Here is an 18,212-nt window from a genome sequence, read left to right on the forward strand (position 1 = left end):
ACAATATTTCTGTCGTAATATTGGTATACAGCATACGTAATTATAATAATAAAATAATTATATAATTGTTATTATATAATTAATAATTAGAATAAAAAATTGTCTAATACACATAAAATTTGCTATAGTTAAATATGTTTATCAATGAGAATTAACAACTTTGCCAAAACTTGCACAAATTCTGGTCTCGTGATTATTTATTTATTTTATTTAAATCTACTGCATTTATCCATGCAATATATTCAATTTAGATGTGTATTAATATATATTTGTTTCTTATTTATTAGTTTCACTTATGTATCTTTTGAAAAAAGGTATCATTGCCATTAACAATTTTACTATAGTGTAAGATGAACCTGTATACCATGTACATGAGAATTAGAACGTTGCAATATACAACTATGCTGCAAATATTTTCTGATATTATGCACGATTACAATGCCTCGTCATTGAAATACCATGATAAATGCCTTTTATTCTTACAGCACCAACGTTCACTATGTATGTATTTACAAGAAATCAAGATACATATATTCTCATAACATTTATATTTATAAATCTTTAATATTATTTTGTTATAATTATTATAAATTTAAATTATAGACTAATTAAAAAATTCTTTATAATATAATACATATATACATTATTCATTATTAATTAAACTATTTATTGAATAGTAAGGCGATAAATTATTAGCGCATAAATTTTTTTATTCGTATCAAATACCTGATTAATTATATGTAGATTTTAGAAGATAGTAAGATAGCTAGGAAACAATTATGAGATATAACAGGCATAATGATATTCCAAAATTGGAAAAATCTGTCACAGAAATCAGAGGTTTACAGAAATAGCATTTCTAGTCGAAAAACAGGTGAGTGCAAGCTATTGGTAACAAAATTATATCTTATGAATTATGTAGCATTACTAAACGTAAACTTAGAAAATATTTATACATATATACATTTAGAATCTTTTTCTCGCGGGGAACAAGAATATTTTGCTAATAAAACCACGGATAACATCGATGGTGAATATGTTCAACTCAGAAAGTCAGAACAGAGAAGTCACAGATATAGAAAGATATTATAAATGCTCAGTTATTTTTGATAGGATGATATCATAATGAGTATATTATCTTATAACGGAAAATCAAAAATGCTATTATCATAAGTATAATAGTGATAACATGTCTTTTATTTATTGTCACATCATTTTAGAACTGTTTCAGAAATATAATCTTATAAAATACCTTCTGAATATACTTTATTTTAAAATACTTTAATGTTGATGATTATACACACACACACACACACACGCGCGCACACACACACACGTGTGTGTGATGAATTTACATAATTATAACTACAATTATTTTTTTTTAATATCTAAATAATTTTTATAGTACTTTACTAGTGCTTTTGCGCTGGGTCTCAATTTGTAATTTGTGGTACATACAAAAAATATTTCTAATATGTTATGATAATCTTCACTGAAGTCAATAGCAGGTAGAGGTGGACGTGTACCTATATAAAATAAGATTTTTATTTTATTAATTTAATTTCTACTAATTTAACTTAAAATAACATTATAATTAACAGGTATATTTCAAATTGCTACTTACCATATTTATTTTCGTTTATACTAACATCAGATTCATCAAGCTGATTATTTTCTTTAGATGTAGTGCAGCTATCGGAAGATTCATTTTCATTAAAATCTTGTTGGTGAGGTGCCGATAAAGCTATCATTTCCCAAAGGACAAGACCATATGTCCAAATGTCAGCAGCACTCGTCACTGGTTCATCTTCTGCAAGAAAAATTTAAAAATTTTTTAAAAAATCAGACGCGAATATCATAAATCAAACAAATGTAGAAGTAAGATTTGTGAAGTAATGTAAAAAATTATGAATTATAAATATACGATACATCACAATTTTTATGTAATTTTTATGTAAATTTAAAAATTATAACACATAAACAAGCAAACGTACCTGATATAATTTCAGGAGGATTCCAACATGTTGTCCCAAGATAAGAAAAATTGCCTTTTGACGTGTCTATGTTTAAAGATTTTGTCAAGGGTAATGAATTTCCAAAGTCACACAGTTTAATTGTATTGAAATCATTGGACACCAAAATGTTCCAACTTTTTATATCTCCATGTAATATGTATGCAGTGTGATGTAGATACTCGAGACCTTTTGCAATTTCAAAACCGACTTTCAAAATGTTCTTGGCTGGGAATGGTTCATTTTTTAAGATTTCCCGTCTCTCCTCAATTTTGTCACCTGATTTACCATGTTAATATTAATACAAACATCTTTAAAATGTTCAAATAGTTTAGTTAGCTCTATAAATACCAAGTGACATATCCAATGCTTCCATAGCCAAACAAGACTTTCCATCTGCTCCTTTGGTGAATGCTCTGAAACCAATGATGTTGGGGTGATTCAATTGTCGTAGGACGTCAGCTTCTAATTGGAGTTTTTTATCATTGCTCTCACTGCTTTTTCCTCTCAGCCATTTCTTTACTGCCCATGGAGAGCATGGTTCAGAGCCTACTTTGGACGATCTTTCAAACATGTATACCCCAATTCCTGATAGAAGGCATGGAAATAAAATACAAGATAAAATGTAGATTCAAGCATAGTAAATAATAAAATTAAAATTATAGCAATACAATAAAGCATTAAAAATTATTATATAATTTCTCTCTCTTTCATCATCCCTAATCTTTTTTTTTTATATATAAATCATAAAGAACAATAACTCTATTTTAGCAAAATAATACAAGTTTTAAATAATAAGTTAATCACATACTAAGTCAAACCTTGGTTAAATTAATCACAACTTGGTCCAAATCTAAATATTTTTTATTCCTTTTATCATTTGAATGATAAATAGAAAAGTAAATATAATTATATACAATAATCAGATATTTTTGGATCTAAAACAGGAAATTTTATTAAACAGAAAGAAAAAACTTTATAGATATAAATACAACAGCTATTTATTTTCAAAAAAACAATATAATTATTTATATTTTTATTCAAAATTATCTGCTTAAATAAGGAAGATAAATTCTTAAGAAATGTATAATATTCTTAAATAAAATCAAAATTAATTTTCATTATTAACACTGCTTTAAAAATAAACTCAAGGATGAATTTTCTTCTGCTATTCACATTTTAATTTTGTTCATTGAAAAGAAAACTCATTTAATTATTGCATTGAAATCTATTCTATAATGTACTTTTTGTTTCTTGTTCCTTGATTTTTTTCCTTTTTACAGACAATTGTCTCACCTTGTTTCTTTCAAAGTTCATTAACTTTTATCTTGTGCAATAGAAAACAAAAATGGGATAAAAAGAAAAAAATAAACAATAAAAATAGCAAAATGTAAGAAACAGGACACAAAAAGCACATATTTTATTAAAGTAGATTTTACAATTTGCCAAATAAATAAAATCAGAATGTCTAAAGAGCTACATTCAAAAAATTCTTCAAATAAACTTTTACTCGATATAATATAGTACGTTACATGTACTATATTTCGAATAAAATTTTTTTCCAGAGAAAAGATCTTGGAGTATATTAAGTAGAACTTAAGTAAATATGACAAAGATACATGTGAGATACATTATACATACCAGTGCCAGAGCCTATTTTTTGCAGCAAAGGTGAAGCTGGTATTTTTATGGGAGTATTTAATTCGGCTTTGTTTATTATCCTCACATTCATTCTTGGCGGTGGTGTACTAAAGCCAGTGTACTCAGCCATGTCACTGTCAAAAATTACGAATAAAATTGAGAGAACGACAACGGAAATGAAAATGGATCACAAAACAGACGCTTCAAAAATCGTTGGCTTTCAAACAATTTGAATCTTATGGAAACTGCGCAAGTCCTTGGCAGCCAATGACTACGTTTACACCGTGCTCTTAAGGCTGCCGCACATAAAATTTCTATAATAGTAACCTTAAAATATACATACTTAAGCCGATGAGCCAATCAGGATACTGCTTTAGATCTACCGGAAAAATAATGAAAATAACAGTAAACTTAATTGATTTAAACGCAATTATTAAATAGATCCGTTAAAAAAATAAGAGTATCGATAAAGTGTGCATAAAAATAAGTTAATATATTCTAAAAAAATCATACTATTGTGAGTTTGTCATTTAAGCTTTTAAGACTTAAATACAATAGGCACAGGCAACAGAGAATAACGAGCAGTCCAATCAAAGCTCTGGTGTGTAAGTTCAATATTATATTCCTTTACTGTACCGCGTATCGCGCTTCATGTAATCGCACCCTAACGGCTCTGCACACTAGCCGCGGAAACGTTTATCGCACAGCAAAATAAGACCGTAACCAATGAACACATTAGGAGCTGTAAGCTTATTGGCTATCGCATCACAATTTGCAAAAATCATAATTAGAGCTACATTCCAAAACTTCCTCTCTGAGGAAATTTACTCGAAATATATAATACACGTAACATATACTATATATAGTATATAGAGTAAAATCTTCGCAGGAAGTTTTGGAACGTAACCCTAGATAACCATAGGAACCGCGCAAACCGTATGATGTAAGATACAGTATGGTGTAAAATGTGTTTATTTATACTATATTAATTCCAAGTGTTTGATCATATTAATTTTTAGATTAAATGAAAAGCACCTGATAATAGTCGTTTACCAAACTTAACAAATTCTAATATGAAAATGCTACAATTATTTTATACATCAGACATTGTTAGTCGCAAATTGAAACGGAAGAAGCAAAATATCAGTAGCAATATCACTTAGCCTCTCATTTGGGCAAAAGTTTGTTTCTATTAAATATGATATCGAATGTACTAAATTTTAACAAGAAAATTTCAACTAATAAGGAATACAGAATGTATTTGGTAAGTTTTTATTTCTGTAGTTTATACTGTTCAAATTTTTCAGTTTTAATGCGTCAAATAATAGAAAGTTTTTTTGGCTGTTTGAAGTAGATTATATCATGCTGATTATAATTGTGATTATATGTGTATTGTAAATATATGAATTATTATTATTGATTTGACAAAGTATTCCAGAATTTGCGACTTATTTTGTGAGGTTTGAAAAGAACATTAGAAGTCGATATGTCAATCATTTTGAAGCGATAGTGTGATTCAAATAGGACATTCTTTTTTGTACTTGTTATTATTGTTTCATATACCAAATAGATTTTTTTCTTATCATTCCAAATATATCTATAAAGCAATGTATCAAAAAGTTTGAAAATGTTAAAATGTAGAAATATAATATTAAAAATTACTACTAATATTTAATTCATATTATAATATTAAAAATACAATAATAATGTTAACAGTTATGATAAGAATACATTAATTCTTTCATGTCATGTAATTTTAATTTTATTTTTATCTTTAATTTTTCAATATTTTACTTTTGAATACTTATACATTGCTTGCTTCTTCATATATATTGTATATTGCTTTTATATCTTTTTTTGTATCTTTTGTATTTTTTTTTTAGCCTAACATAAAAACAAGTATTTTTTTTAGATTAAATTCAGTTATATTTTTCAATATAGTCTCCTTTTAATTCAATACACTTCCCAGCGATGCTTCCACTCCTTTAACCCATTCAAATAATAGTTGACATCTTGCTCTGCAAAATAGGTTTCTACAGATGTGATGACCTGTTTGTACGATGAAAATCTCTGTCCTCTGAGCCAAACTTTGAAGGAAATAGGAAATAGGAAAAAGTTGCTGGGGGCCAGATCTGATGAATAGGGGTAGTCAATCAATTCAAACTGCAATTCATTTTTGCCATGGCAACTGTCGAAGTGTGAGGTGGTGCATTATCTTGATGGAACAGCACTTTATTTTTCATAAAATGTGGCCGTTTTTTTTCATAATTTCTGCCTTCACCTTGTCAATTAATGATGCGTAATACACTCTCGTTATTGTTTCTTTTTTGAGATAGTTGATGAACACAATTCCATGACTATCCCAAAAAACAGTTGCCATCACCTTGCCTGCTGATGAAACCGTCTTCATCTTTAGAGCTGGTTCACCCTTCCACTGTTTTGACCGTTTCTCCGTCTCAGGAGTGAAGTAGTGGATCCAAATTTCATCAACAGTTACTAATCGATGTAAAAAATCTGATTTGTTTTGCTTAAATCGCTCCAACAAAGCCTTAGAAATGTTCATTCAAATGCGTTTTAGGTCCACAGTGAGCAAACGCGGCACCCAACGCATGGTTAACTTACGCATGTTTAATTCTTCAGTCAATATATGACAAACACGTTCTATCGATATACCCATAGCCTCTGCTATCTCTCTAACTTCGACAGTCGTCCAGTACCATTTGATGAATTTTTCAATGTTATCGGTGGTGGTCGCAGTTATTGGCCGGCCTGAATGCTCATCATCAGCCAAGCTAGTACGACCACGTTTAAATTCAACTGCCCATCTTTTCACGGTAGCAAATGATAGGGCAGAGTCTCCGTAAACAGCATTCAACTCGGCTTTAATTTTCGCAGGCGTATTGCCTTTTAAATACAAGAATTTAATCACGGCGCGATATTCGATTTTTTCCATTTTTACAAAAACACCGACATCGACTGGAACAAATGACTGTCAAATAACAAAGCGTTTCAAATAGCTACAATTTTCATAGGTATTTTTCAAAACAGTGCTGGAATTTACTTGCAATCGGAAGGGGGAGAGGGGGAGGGAAAGGGAGGGAGGGAGAAAGAGAGAGAGAGCAAACTAATTTTTTCCGCCTAATGCCATCTAAATACAAGATTAATTATAGGAAATTCCGAACTTCTAAGGCTGGGTTTTCACTTACGAAGCTCATTTTCAGCATCAAAACAGGTCACGTGATCAAAATTGACGCTTGATATTCGTCAATTTGACGAAATCATCAATTTTCTTGATTTCTATATCTCAATAGTATCAATTGATATCTACAGAGCTGCAAACTGTCCTTTATGATTAGACTATAAAATGAAATTGTTTATTTTTACGAATAAATAAAAAATATCCTATTAATTGAAAATTTTTTTTGCTTTAATAGAAACTGATAATAGTTTTATATATTAAAAATAGATCGTTGCACATGAATGTAGCATACGCAAGGCGTGTTTTCTTAAAAGTAAGATATATTTTTAGTAAAGCGAAAGAAATTTTCAATTAAGAAGATCACGTGATCAAACTCGCCATCTGCTAGCTCGCATCTCAAATTTACATTGCCGAACGCACCTAATGATATGTGGCTTGTGACAAAATTAAATGTTTCGTTGCTGACGCATTTAATTTCACACTAGAGGTGAAAATAAAATTCTTTTCGATATATTTATATTTTCGATTCTCAGAACAAAACCTTAATCATTTACTTCCATTTTGCATCGGGCGTGAAACAAAATGTACAGTGTTTGCTTCTGGTTTTGTTCCTGGGTCGAACTTCTCGAGTTTTGTTTTGCGTACTATCCTAAATTTATTTTCGATTCATATTGGGTGGTCCGGAAAGTCCGTGCGGATTTTACAATGAAAAATTGTATATACGATACCTTCGTCAAAAATGAACGAAATTTAAATTTAAAAAAAGGGTTTTAAAGCTTGAAATCTCTATTTTTAAAAGCTTACCACATTTTTTAAGTTTATATGAGTTTGATAATTTTTACATACCAAAAACTACGAGCTGAAAAAGATAAAAAATTTTCTTTTCACTTTGGGGGTCTCTCACGTGCCCAAAAAAAATTTACGAAAATTTTCGACTACCCATCGTGAAAACTTAAAGCTTTCCCTACAAAATCATTTTTTAAAAATGTTCCTATAATTTTTTGTTTCTGAGTTATTCGCGAGTTAAATAAAGAAGCATTCTGATTTCGATTGCTCATAACTCCGATAAAAATCATCATATCGCAATTTAAAAAACAGATTCTTAAAGCTGAAACTTTGCTCTAGCGAATGATATAATCGTAACGAAAATTTCGCAACAAATAAAAAAACTTTTGAAAAATCAATGAAAAAATCCGCACGGACTTTCCGGACCACCCAATATATATAAGAGGACTTACCTAAAATGATGACCATTCGTTAACAACTCCACACAACAGAGGACGTCCTGAGGACCTGTGTCCTTTGGACATTCTGAGAACATCTTTGTGACGTATTCCAGATAAGGTATGTTATTATAGTACAATCTCTGTCCCTTAATCTTTTCGTTCCTCAACTTTCGTCTCTTGGTTCTTAACTTCATCGTAGTGTTATTCGTTTTATGTATTTAGACGACGATATACCAGATACGTGATAAAGTAATTCGCAATTATGGGTACCTTAAAATAAATTACAAAATAACTTTTCTATTTCGCGTACTATACTCACAAACGAGACCACGAAAACCTATGGGAAATTCGACAAATGTGATTTTGGTGCCATCACGCCTTGCGGGAAAAGTTGGAAATATTGACTCACAAGTGGTCACAGGTCACATGTATGCATTTACTACATACATACATGCATACACGCACGCACACACACACGCGCGCGCGCACGCGTGACCTATGACCACGTGATAGTCAACTTTTCCTGCAAGGTGTGATAGCACCGTAATATATAAGGTATTAAAAAGGTTCGACAACTGTTTTCTGACCGAACTTTATTCAACGATAATGCAAGCAAGCTTATATGGACTAAGTCGGAGATATGTTACTAGCAGCTTATGAAAATAGATTAACTCGATCAGAGCTAGAGGGATCTTCACTACAATAAAAGAGGTGGAGATTTCGATAAATTTTAATCAATAACGTGACATTTTCGAATATCAAAAATATGCGTGATGGGGATGAAAGAAATGTGAGTGTCAATGACTCACGAATCCGTTTAGGGGTGAATCATAAGATATCTGTAAAACTGAATATTCAAGATGGACTTAAGGGTAGATAAAAAACAGACTGTTTGCCATTAGCTACAATATCATTTTACTCATACCACTCTCTCTTTCGCATTCATAAATATGAAAACACATGCACGCTGCAAACCGCGAAATAAGGAATATATTTATCTGTACACCATTGATCACAAGATTTTTTAGATATATTCTCCCATGTATATCTTTGTTCATTATTCGGCCTTAAGATAAATATTGTCGTATTTGTGCTTTCAAGTATTTCCGTGATACAACTAACAGTTGTTTCGAGTTCTTTATCAAAATTTCGCAAACGTTACGTAATTTGTGACGAACATCTGTTATATTAATATTTATATTATTAAGAAGAATGATGAATGTCGTATAAATTTCTAAAAATAGAAATTTCTAAACCGCACGTTAAAAAACGTTTAAAAAATGCTATAAAAGTTTTCTCCAAAATTTATCTTTTCGACATTCTTTAAATTATATTCATGCTATTTAAATTTAGTTACATCAATACTTTATACGAGGTCTGTTCACAAAGGATCGCGAATTTTGAATTTCTGCGGGTTACGTACGAGTATGTCTTAAGAAATGCAGCCCAATTAAAAAAATGACCAAATTTCGAGATCAAAGTCGAGTTTAGCAAGGTTCCAAGCGTTCAAATGGGTCGTTACTCCTTTCAAATTGTAAGTCTGTTTACTGAAAATAAGATCTAGTTGGAATTTTTCTGACCTTCTACAAGGCCTTTAAAAGTTGCATTTAATTGGATTATAAAATGTTTTTAAGGAAACATTTTTTGTTAAATCTAAAGTATATCACTTTGTGGTTTTGATATCCTCAAATCGAATGCCTCAATTTGACAATAAAAAAACTCTTTATTGGAAAAACTCTTTATAATAGAAAGTGAAATAAAGTACATAATACAAAAAAATATGATTTAATTAATTGAAATAAACATATATCAAATAAAGACGAAAATAGAAATGAAATTTCAATGAAATCATAATTGGTGATCCAAATAATTCATACTTAATGTACAATATTATCAAAATTTTCGATAATGTATAAGTTATTTGAATCACCAATTATAATTCCATTAAAATTCCATTCCTATTTTTGTCCTTATTTGGTATATGTAGTTTATTTCGATTAATTAAATTATATATTTTTTTGTATTATGTACTCATTTCTTTTTCTAATAGAGTTTTTTATTATCGAATTGAGGCATTTCATTTAAGGATGTCAAAATCACGATATACTTTAGCAAACAATATACTTTAGCACTCATAAGAAAATTTGTCTATCCTTAAAAACTAGTTTTTTATAAACCCATTAAATGAAACTTTTAAAGGTCCTATAGGAGGTCCCGGGAAAATTTCAACTGGATCTTGTTCTGAATGAACAGATAATTTGAGGGAAGTAATAATCCAATGGAACGCTTAGAACCTTGCTAAATTTTGTTTGCTTATCAGTCTAGTGTGTGTGTGTGCGTCTGTGCGTGCGCGCGCGCGCGTGTGTATGTGTGTATTAAAAAAAATTAATAAAAAATTTACTTTGAGAAACTTTCTAAATTTCCCTTAAATTTCAAAAATGGAGATTGACTTTACAAATATTAAATTTATTTCTTCCGAATTAAAATTCCGAATTAAAATGCAATTTCAGAATCGTATACTTTATATTTAATTATAATTGAGTATTTACTCGTGAAATATCTTTAGGTATGTTGGCTGTAAATAAAATATATTGACTATGAGAAAATAAAAATAAATTCGAAAATTTTAAATCTCTAGTAGTTTATGCAGATATCTTCGCTATTTTTGGTATGATCAGAAAAGAAGTCAATAAAATATACGCATTTAAAAGCACATGAAAAAATATTAATAAAGAGGAGAAAGTTTCTTGCATTAGGAAGCTTATGGTCATTCTCGATTTTATGGATTGATTGCACGATAATTGCACTGACAAATTGCACGCGCAAAAATTGATGTAGCGATGATTTCCCAAGTTGTGCAAAAAAAAAAACGAGAATTCGTGTTTACCACTGATTTTGCAAAATTTAGAAGAAACTGGGCCTTAATTTTCAATCAGCTCAGCTTTTCCAGATTTTCTATTGGAAAATACGATCCAATATGGTATACGAGCAGCTATTCATGCAGAGATCCATTCGGTAAATTTGGATCATGTAACCAACATATAAGGGGATCAATTCTGTATCTTGAAACGAAGTGAAAATTACAAAAGTGAGCAAATTTACTAGGTGTTGCTAATGAAATTATCAGTATTCTAGTAAATTCGTTCACTTTTGTAATTTTCATCTCGTTTCAAGATACAGAATCAATTCCAAGAAAGCAGAGGAGAGATGTCCACTGCATAAACGAATGCACCCTATAAGTGCATTTGTTTACGCAGCGGTTAGCGCAGAAAATATTATTTAATCCTTGTTTAACACTCGGTGACCAACAAGGATAAAGTAATACTTCTTGGAGTCGATTGTGTATCTCGAAATAAAGTAAAAATTACAAAAACAAGCAAATTTACTAGAATATTCACAATTTAATTGATCAATATCTAGTAAATTTGCTCACTTTTGTAATTTTCATTTTATTTCAAGATACTCAATCGACTACCTGCGCTAACCGCTGCGTAAACGAATACAGGGATAAAATGGACTACCAATGACGGTGATGGGGTTAGAAACATAAGTAGAGTGAGAAGCAGATAAATGGATGAACATTCTTTCTCTGTTTACTAAGCCTGTTTGGTTGTTGATTCAGTGGTACTACTCCAATCAATCAGGCTTAGTGAATAAAGAAAGAACGTTCGTCCATTTATCTGCCTCTCATTTTATCTACCCTCACCGTCGCCATCAGTAGTTCGTTTTATAGCCTGTATTCAGAACGCGCTTACATCGATGTAGCGCGCTAACTTGCTATAATTTACACAGATTATACACATGCTATAGAGCCCGTATTTAGAACGTGCTTTTGTGGATAAAAGCGCGCTTTTATCTCTAAAATTCTATAGTAAACGCATTCTATTATAAGCGCGTTCTGAATACGGGCCATTATTGTTATTACGTATATATATTGTACTTATAAGGGTGATTTATCCTTTTCTGAAGAGGAGTCTCTCAAAAATGAGCCAAAACATGTAAGCGCGTTATTTTAATAAAGTTTTGTTATATCTATATTATTTGCGCACTACCGCGTCTGACTCCTATTGCCCTATTATCGTCAAATTTCTTTTGAAAAAAATTAATTTTTTTCCAACTTTGACCCCTTGTATCTTTGAAATTAAGCCAACAGATCGTCATATAAAGTTTTATTCTTAAATTTGTGCGAGCAATCACTCCTTAAAATCTTTTAGTGTACTTTACGATACACTCTTGAAGGGAGCCATCACCACGATATAATGCAGATTTCAAATTTGCTGACACTAGTAGTCTCTCGTGAATTAATAGAAAATATCGATACTCGAACTTAAAATCGCATATGCACAGTCGATAATATCTGCGATAAAAAAGAATGTTTTAATTTAAAACATTTTGATAAAAATAATCTGTCCTACATAAGAATAATTGTACTCTCAGTTTTAGATTTAAAAATCTCAATAAATTAAATATAACATGGGCCTTTATGCTTGGATCACAGAATATCGTGTTATAATAATTAATCTAAAATATAAAAAAATACATATATTATACATTGCTTATTTCATACAAAAAATCTCAATCAAATTTTTGCAAACTGACATTATGACTCAAATTATATATAAGATAAAAGTTGACCATAAAAGTAAAAATAATATAATTTAATGATTCTCTTGTATACACACATTATTTTCAACAAGTAGACTTGCACACAGCACATTCCATACGCACATTCTTTCCTATATCTCTTCTTTATTAACCAAGTACGAGCTTTACAACTAATGTCAAGATATTGAAGAATATCAGAGGAACTGAAAATTAAATATATTACATAGAAAAGTTGTACAAAAATCACAACATTAAATAGGCATAAGCTTTCATTATAATTACCCCTCATCACAGTTCGTATGGACTTGATGAGATTTAATATTTGCGACTTAGCTGTTGGGGGTTCTCCAAATCCTTGTACATTTTGCCATGACGCCCAACCAACTGTAAAATGAAGTATAATAATTTATAAACTGTAATAGCGTAATAATTTATAAAACATAATAATTAATAAACTGCAATAATTTTTGCACTAATCCTTGACTGATAATAAACATAATAAATTTAGAGAAGAGTAACTTTATTCTTCAAAATTGAAAATTATAACCTATAATATTCTAATCTATTTTTTTACGTTAAAAAGATGTACAATTATAAGTTAATTTAAATAAATAAATATAATGAATGCGTGTTTAATTACCTTTCGCGAGAAATCTTTCCTCGTTTAGAACACAGATCGCATTCAAACATAACAGAGTTGCCTCAAAGAGTGTCCACAACGTGAACGCCATGTTGCTGGAATTGTCATGCCAGCATTACCGACTATTACCGACATATTGCTTATGAAAGGTCTGTTCGCGCTTACTGCACTTTACATCATGTGTTTCTTCTTTCTCTTTGCTTTTTTACAAACTTTACAAATAATTTTTGAATTATTAATGAATTGTATTATATTCTTTTTTAGATTGTTGATAAAACAATTTTATCATCTTATCTAATTATTTATAATTATTTTTTAACAAATTTGATTTATTCAAATGTTATTTAAATTACATAAAACTGCAAATTAATTAATCAATATAAACGAAGAATGTTATATCACAGCAGTATACAATTAACTTAATTTTTCTGCAAGTAAATTTTAATGGTTTCTTGCCTTCTATCTTCTATGTTCATATCATTGAGTCTCCTCTTCTCTCTAAACTAAAAAAGTATTTCTATACATATATAGAAATAACATATATAAAACTAACATACTAAATAATAAAGGCAGACACAAAAAGAGATGTAAATGAGAATGTAGATTAAAATACTTTTAATTTTTTTTACATTTATCATACATATGATTCAGGGAATTCGAACGTAACGTCCCGTCCAGTCAGCTGCTTGTAAACTGAAGCGAAGGTGTCGACCTGTTTAAAGATATATCAAAGTATGTAACAAATTATTGTCAAACGATAAAACTAATATTTTGTGCAAAATAAAGGAGAATATGATTACCTTATGCTCGATATTTGTCTGTTCGTTTTTATCGAGATGAACTTTAATAAGCTGTGATCCATCGAGTTTGACTCTGATACGCTTACCAACAATTTCTACGGGATATACTAAATCCTCCAATATCGCATCATAAACCGAAGTCAGCGTACGGCTGAAAGAAAATGTATCATAGAATATTAATCACATAGTTATGTGTAATATCATATGACAATTCCATTAATGCTATATAAATATAATTGTTTTATTCAACTGAAGTATGTCCTTTTACAAGAAGTCAAACTTCTTGCGAAGCTTCTTCTCTCTTTTTTTCTCTTCAATGAAAAGAAAGAGAGAAAACATGGACCATATAATAGTTCAGTTAAAGATTTCTAATTTTACCAAAACATACTTATATTTTCATCTAGGTTTTTTTTATTTTCTTACCTTCTAGGACGTTTCTGCTTGTTCTTGGTTCGCGTTTTCCTCGTCGGCTTGGGCAAGATTTTACGCTCGCCGATGAACATCACATGCTTTCCAGAGAACTTCTTCTCTAGCTCACGTACCAGTCGTGTCTGAATTTTCTGGAATGCTTTCAGCTTCGGCATAGGTACGTATATAATAATAGACTGTAAGAAAACAGAGGTCTGTCTCAAAATAGTTTCTTGAAGGAATATTATATACAAAAAGATGTTAGAATGTAAATGCTTTACTAAAATTAATTGATTTTTATATAGTTGCAAGTATGTAAAGTCATTAAAAAAATAATATTAACATAAGAAAAATGTGGTTCTATACAAGAGCAATCATTCAATTCGTAGTTCCAAATTTTGGATTCTCAATTCTGATCAACATATTTCATGAATACTTATTTTTATAAGAAGTTGATTGATTGAAAATTACAAATAAAAGAATATGATAAACAATAATCCACTTAAAAACTCATATTTTAATTGAAAATAAAAAATAACACAAACTTGACTGTTAAATTATTCATATATTCTATAATGTGCTCTTTGATTCCTGTTTCTTGTTTTTTACCTTGTTCTCCTTTGCAACTCCGTTTTATATACAATTGTATTTCTTATTATGTATTTGTTTGTTTCGAAGTTTATTAATTTTTAACTCAAGCGATATAAAATAAAAAGCCGGATAAGAAGCAAAAAGACAAGATGAAAAAAATAACAAAAAACAGAAAACAAAAAAGCACATTGTAGAATAAGCTTAAATTTTAAATAAACAAAAAAATTGTTAAAACATATTGAAGAATGGATTCAGATAACAAGCAGATTGCAAGAAACAAGACTTCACCTTCTTATTATTCGTTTCAATTTCCTTCGCTTTCGTGATGTAGAGTTCCCTTAACTGCGATTTTAGATCGCTGTTCATCTCCAATTCGAGGAGGGCTTGAGAAACGCTAACCTCGAACTGATCGGGCTCGGCCCCGTTACTCTTAATTATCTTCGCATTCGTCGTCAACATCTGGAAAGATTTTAAGATCGAAAAATTAATTTGTATCCATAAAAAACATGAAATTGATCAGAATCCCACTATAATTGCACGACATGTGTGATTCCAAGAAGAAAATTTGTCATATATTTCAAAGCTTAAAAAAACACTTATCATAAATATTTTGCACATTCTTTAAATTTCTAAAGCTATATTAATTTAAAATGAAATTTGTAAAAGAATATACTTTGCCAAGACTCATCCTTCCTAAGGAATTCCTGCCCCGTTGGTTTCTACCAGGATGCGGTTAGAACAACGTGTTCGACAGAGAACAGAAAAGGCTTAAGCTCGTATCGGCAATACTTTGTGAAAATTAAAGGTTAGGTGCGACCACTCGGGACGAAGCAGATTGAAATCGGCGTCATTTGATTGGTCGATGTCTGATCTCTCATTTATGAGTCTCATTCTCAATCCAGGCTTAAGCTGACTTAACCTTTTATTTTAGGAAAAATGAAAAAGAGAATTATGAAAAAAAATTCTCGATTATTTCGCGTTTTCAAGAGCATTGTTGCTTCATTATTGTTTCCTTTTTTTCTTACAAAGTAGTCGAGATTATGTGGAAGAAAATGCAAAAGCAAATCTTTTATCATCTGATTTGTTTTGATTTATAATAAAATCAGTTGCAACCAGTTGCAACTCGTAATTATTTAATCCAACGGAAAGATTATATATTTTAACCATCAATTGCGACTTTTCCAGCGTTATTTTGTACATTACGTTTAAATTTAAAGAATATTGTTATTAAAACATACTGTGTATACTAATGTAACATATTTTATAATAAGTATTATAATAAAAGTATGCGTGCGAAACTTATTGTATTTTGAGGTTATGTTGACGCGGCATTTTCGTATCTGACTCGTCAATTTTTTAGTAAATGAAATAAATCTGTATGTTAATTGGCCGATGAACAGAACAAAGATATGTGTAATCAAAATCGTTCCTAGTTACATTTGACTCGCAATATTATTTACGATTACTCCTTTTGCAACGGAATTTATCAATTTTAGTATCAATAGTTAATTAGAACAGATTGTTCTGACAGATATATTGAAAACTCATTGTAATAATATAAGAATAATAAGTAGTTTCGTTTGGTGACATTTGTGCGTCTTGTTCGATAGCTTTCATTGTGCGAAGAGATTAGGAAATAATTTTGTCAGTTATTACAGGTAAAAACAAGCCAAAATTTGAATAATATAGATAACTTGATTTGTAAATCTTGCAGTTTTTTTTTCTTGTAAAAGATTTGTGATTAGTTTTCGAATGATATGTACTCGTATATATTCTTTAAGAGCTAATTTTCCTTGCCTCAAAAATGGCATTTGTTATGTGTAATTTTGTCTACAGGCAATATATCAGATTTGTATCAATGTCTACGATGTCTGCATCATCATCTATGGATGAACGTATGTTGAAGGGAATACGGAAGGTGGTACCAAATTTGATCAATACCAAGTACAAGGGTCAAGACGGCAGAATTGGAATCTTTGGTGGTAGCATCGAATACACGGGAGCACCGTATTTCGCAGCCATGAGTGCACTAAGAACCGGCGCTGATCTTGTTCATGTATTTTGTGTAAAGGACGCTAGCATTCCTATCAAGTCATTCAGTCCAGAGCCGATAGTTCATCCAGTTCTGGATCATCAGGATGCAATAAAACAAATAAAACCCTGGCTTGATCGTCTGCATGTTATTCTGATCGGACCTGGGCTTGGCAGAGATGAGAAGATATTCAAAACGATCATTGAATTGATAACAATCTGCCGAGAGGCAAGGAAGCCACTGATTATCGACGCTGATGGTTTGTTTCTGGTCTGTCAGAAGCCAGAAATCATAAAGGATTATCCTGGAGTTATCCTAACACCTAACGCAATGGAGTTCAGTCGTTTGATCAAAGCAGTACTGGACAGAACTATCCCACCTACTCCTGTAGTTAAAGTTTCCGACGTGAAGCATGTGGCGGAAACTCTTGGGAAAAATGTCGTAATTTTATATAAGGGAGCAAAAGATGTGATTGCAGATGGTCACAAAGGCACTGAGACTGTATCGTGTGCATTGGCTGGTTCTGGAAGGAGATGTGGTGGACAAGGAGATCTCTTATCTGGTTCATTAGCAGTATTTTGGTGGTGGGCTATCTCTGCAGGAACTAGCGAATGTGCCTTGTCTCCTTCAATAGTAGCGTGTTATGCCGCATCAAGATTAATCCGAGAATCCAATGCGTCAGCCTTTAAAATAAAACAGAGGGCAACGTTGACTTCGGATATGCTGGAACAGATACAGCCGATTTTTAACAAGATCTTTGAAACTCATTGCGACAAGTAATGCATAAATGCATCATAATCTTATCTTTTAATTGCATTGTTTCTATATGTAGTACCGTTTTTTTATTTCATACAATATTATTACATATTAATATTAAGTGAAAGATAATTCGGATGAGTATCAATAATTATATTACCATTTCATATTATTGTGGATTTTAGAATTTCCTCGTTTATTGGAAAAGGTCGAACTCGAAGCATTGATTCTTGAAGCGTATACATTTATATACAATATACAAAATTTTTTAGTAAATATATTACATAAATTGAAATATATAT

At 30.6% G+C, this 18,212-nt stretch overlaps 4 protein-coding genes and 2 pseudogenes across 7 annotated transcripts in view; 2 read left to right on the forward strand and 4 right to left on the reverse strand.

The window, feature by feature from the left end:
* The window catches only part of LOC108747266, a 1,489-nt pseudogene extending 1,264 nt beyond the window's left edge, over window positions 1-225 (reverse strand).
* LOC108747297 (40S ribosomal protein S7) overlaps window positions 1-15,889 on the reverse strand; it is a 19,066-nt gene extending 3,177 nt beyond the window's left edge. Inside the window, exons 1-5 of the mRNA XM_018484692.1 lie at window positions 15,796-15,889; window positions 15,411-15,581; window positions 14,547-14,728; window positions 14,124-14,274; window positions 13,953-14,035 (exon numbers count right to left, since the gene is read on the reverse strand). Of these exons, the coding sequence (XP_018340194.1) occupies window positions 13,958-14,035; window positions 14,124-14,274; window positions 14,547-14,728; window positions 15,411-15,581; window positions 15,796-15,810 (597 nt within the window). The 5' untranslated portion in view covers window positions 15,811-15,889 and the 3' untranslated portion in view covers window positions 13,953-13,957. The remainder of the gene's footprint in view (window positions 1-13,952; window positions 14,036-14,123; window positions 14,275-14,546; window positions 14,729-15,410; window positions 15,582-15,795) is intronic.
* On the forward strand, window positions 296-1,220 carry LOC108747267 (annotated as a pseudogene).
* LOC108747296 (lymphokine-activated killer T-cell-originated protein kinase) lies at window positions 1,372-3,885 on the reverse strand. Its single transcript, XM_018484691.1, has 5 exons — window positions 3,654-3,885; window positions 2,364-2,600; window positions 1,995-2,291; window positions 1,625-1,810; window positions 1,372-1,526 (listed from the first exon to the last, which is right to left on the reverse strand). Exons 1-5 carry the CDS (start codon window positions 3,781-3,783, stop codon window positions 1,372-1,374), a joined length of 1,005 nt encoding a protein of 334 aa, XP_018340193.1. The 5' UTR covers window positions 3,784-3,885.
* LOC108747298 (immediate early response 3-interacting protein 1) lies at window positions 12,543-13,446 on the reverse strand. 2 transcript variants are annotated; one of them, XR_001939234.1, is made up of 4 exons: window positions 13,324-13,446; window positions 12,966-13,067; window positions 12,761-12,886; window positions 12,543-12,599 (listed from the first exon to the last, which is right to left on the reverse strand). XR_001939234.1 is itself a non-coding variant. In XM_018484693.1 (3 exons), the coding sequence occupies exons 1-3, from the start codon at window positions 13,412-13,414 to the stop codon at window positions 12,831-12,833; spliced, it is 249 nt and encodes an 82-aa protein (XP_018340195.1). In that variant the 5' UTR covers window positions 13,415-13,446; the 3' UTR covers window positions 12,727-12,830. The 2 variants fall into 2 exon arrangements, 1 of the variants encoding a protein (XP_018340195.1); XM_018484693.1 differs by lacking the exon at window positions 12,543-12,599 and having other exon boundaries at window positions 12,727-12,886.
* Window positions 15,890-16,152: 263 nt separating the features above from the next.
* LOC108747274 (ATP-dependent (S)-NAD(P)H-hydrate dehydratase) lies at window positions 16,153-18,174 on the forward strand. Of its 3 annotated transcripts, none has more exons than XM_018484657.1 (3): window positions 16,153-16,247; window positions 16,959-17,930; window positions 18,096-18,174. In XM_018484657.1, the coding sequence occupies exons 2-3, from the start codon at window positions 16,981-16,983 to the stop codon at window positions 18,142-18,144; spliced, it is 999 nt and encodes a 332-aa protein (XP_018340159.1). In that variant the 5' UTR covers window positions 16,153-16,247; window positions 16,959-16,980; the 3' UTR covers window positions 18,145-18,174. The 3 variants fall into 3 exon arrangements, with proteins under 3 accessions (XP_018340159.1, XP_018340158.1, XP_018340157.1); XM_018484656.1 differs by lacking the exon at window positions 16,153-16,247 and adding an exon at window positions 16,410-16,780; XM_018484655.1 differs by lacking the exon at window positions 16,153-16,247 and having other exon boundaries at window positions 16,912-17,930.
* Window positions 18,175-18,212: the final 38 nt, after the last annotated feature.

This window comes from Trachymyrmex septentrionalis, unplaced genomic scaffold, assembly GCF_001594115.1.
Source record: "Trachymyrmex septentrionalis isolate Tsep2-gDNA-1 unplaced genomic scaffold, Tsep1.0 scaffold197, whole genome shotgun sequence".
NCBI lineage: Eukaryota > Metazoa > Arthropoda > Insecta > Hymenoptera > Formicidae > Trachymyrmex > Trachymyrmex septentrionalis.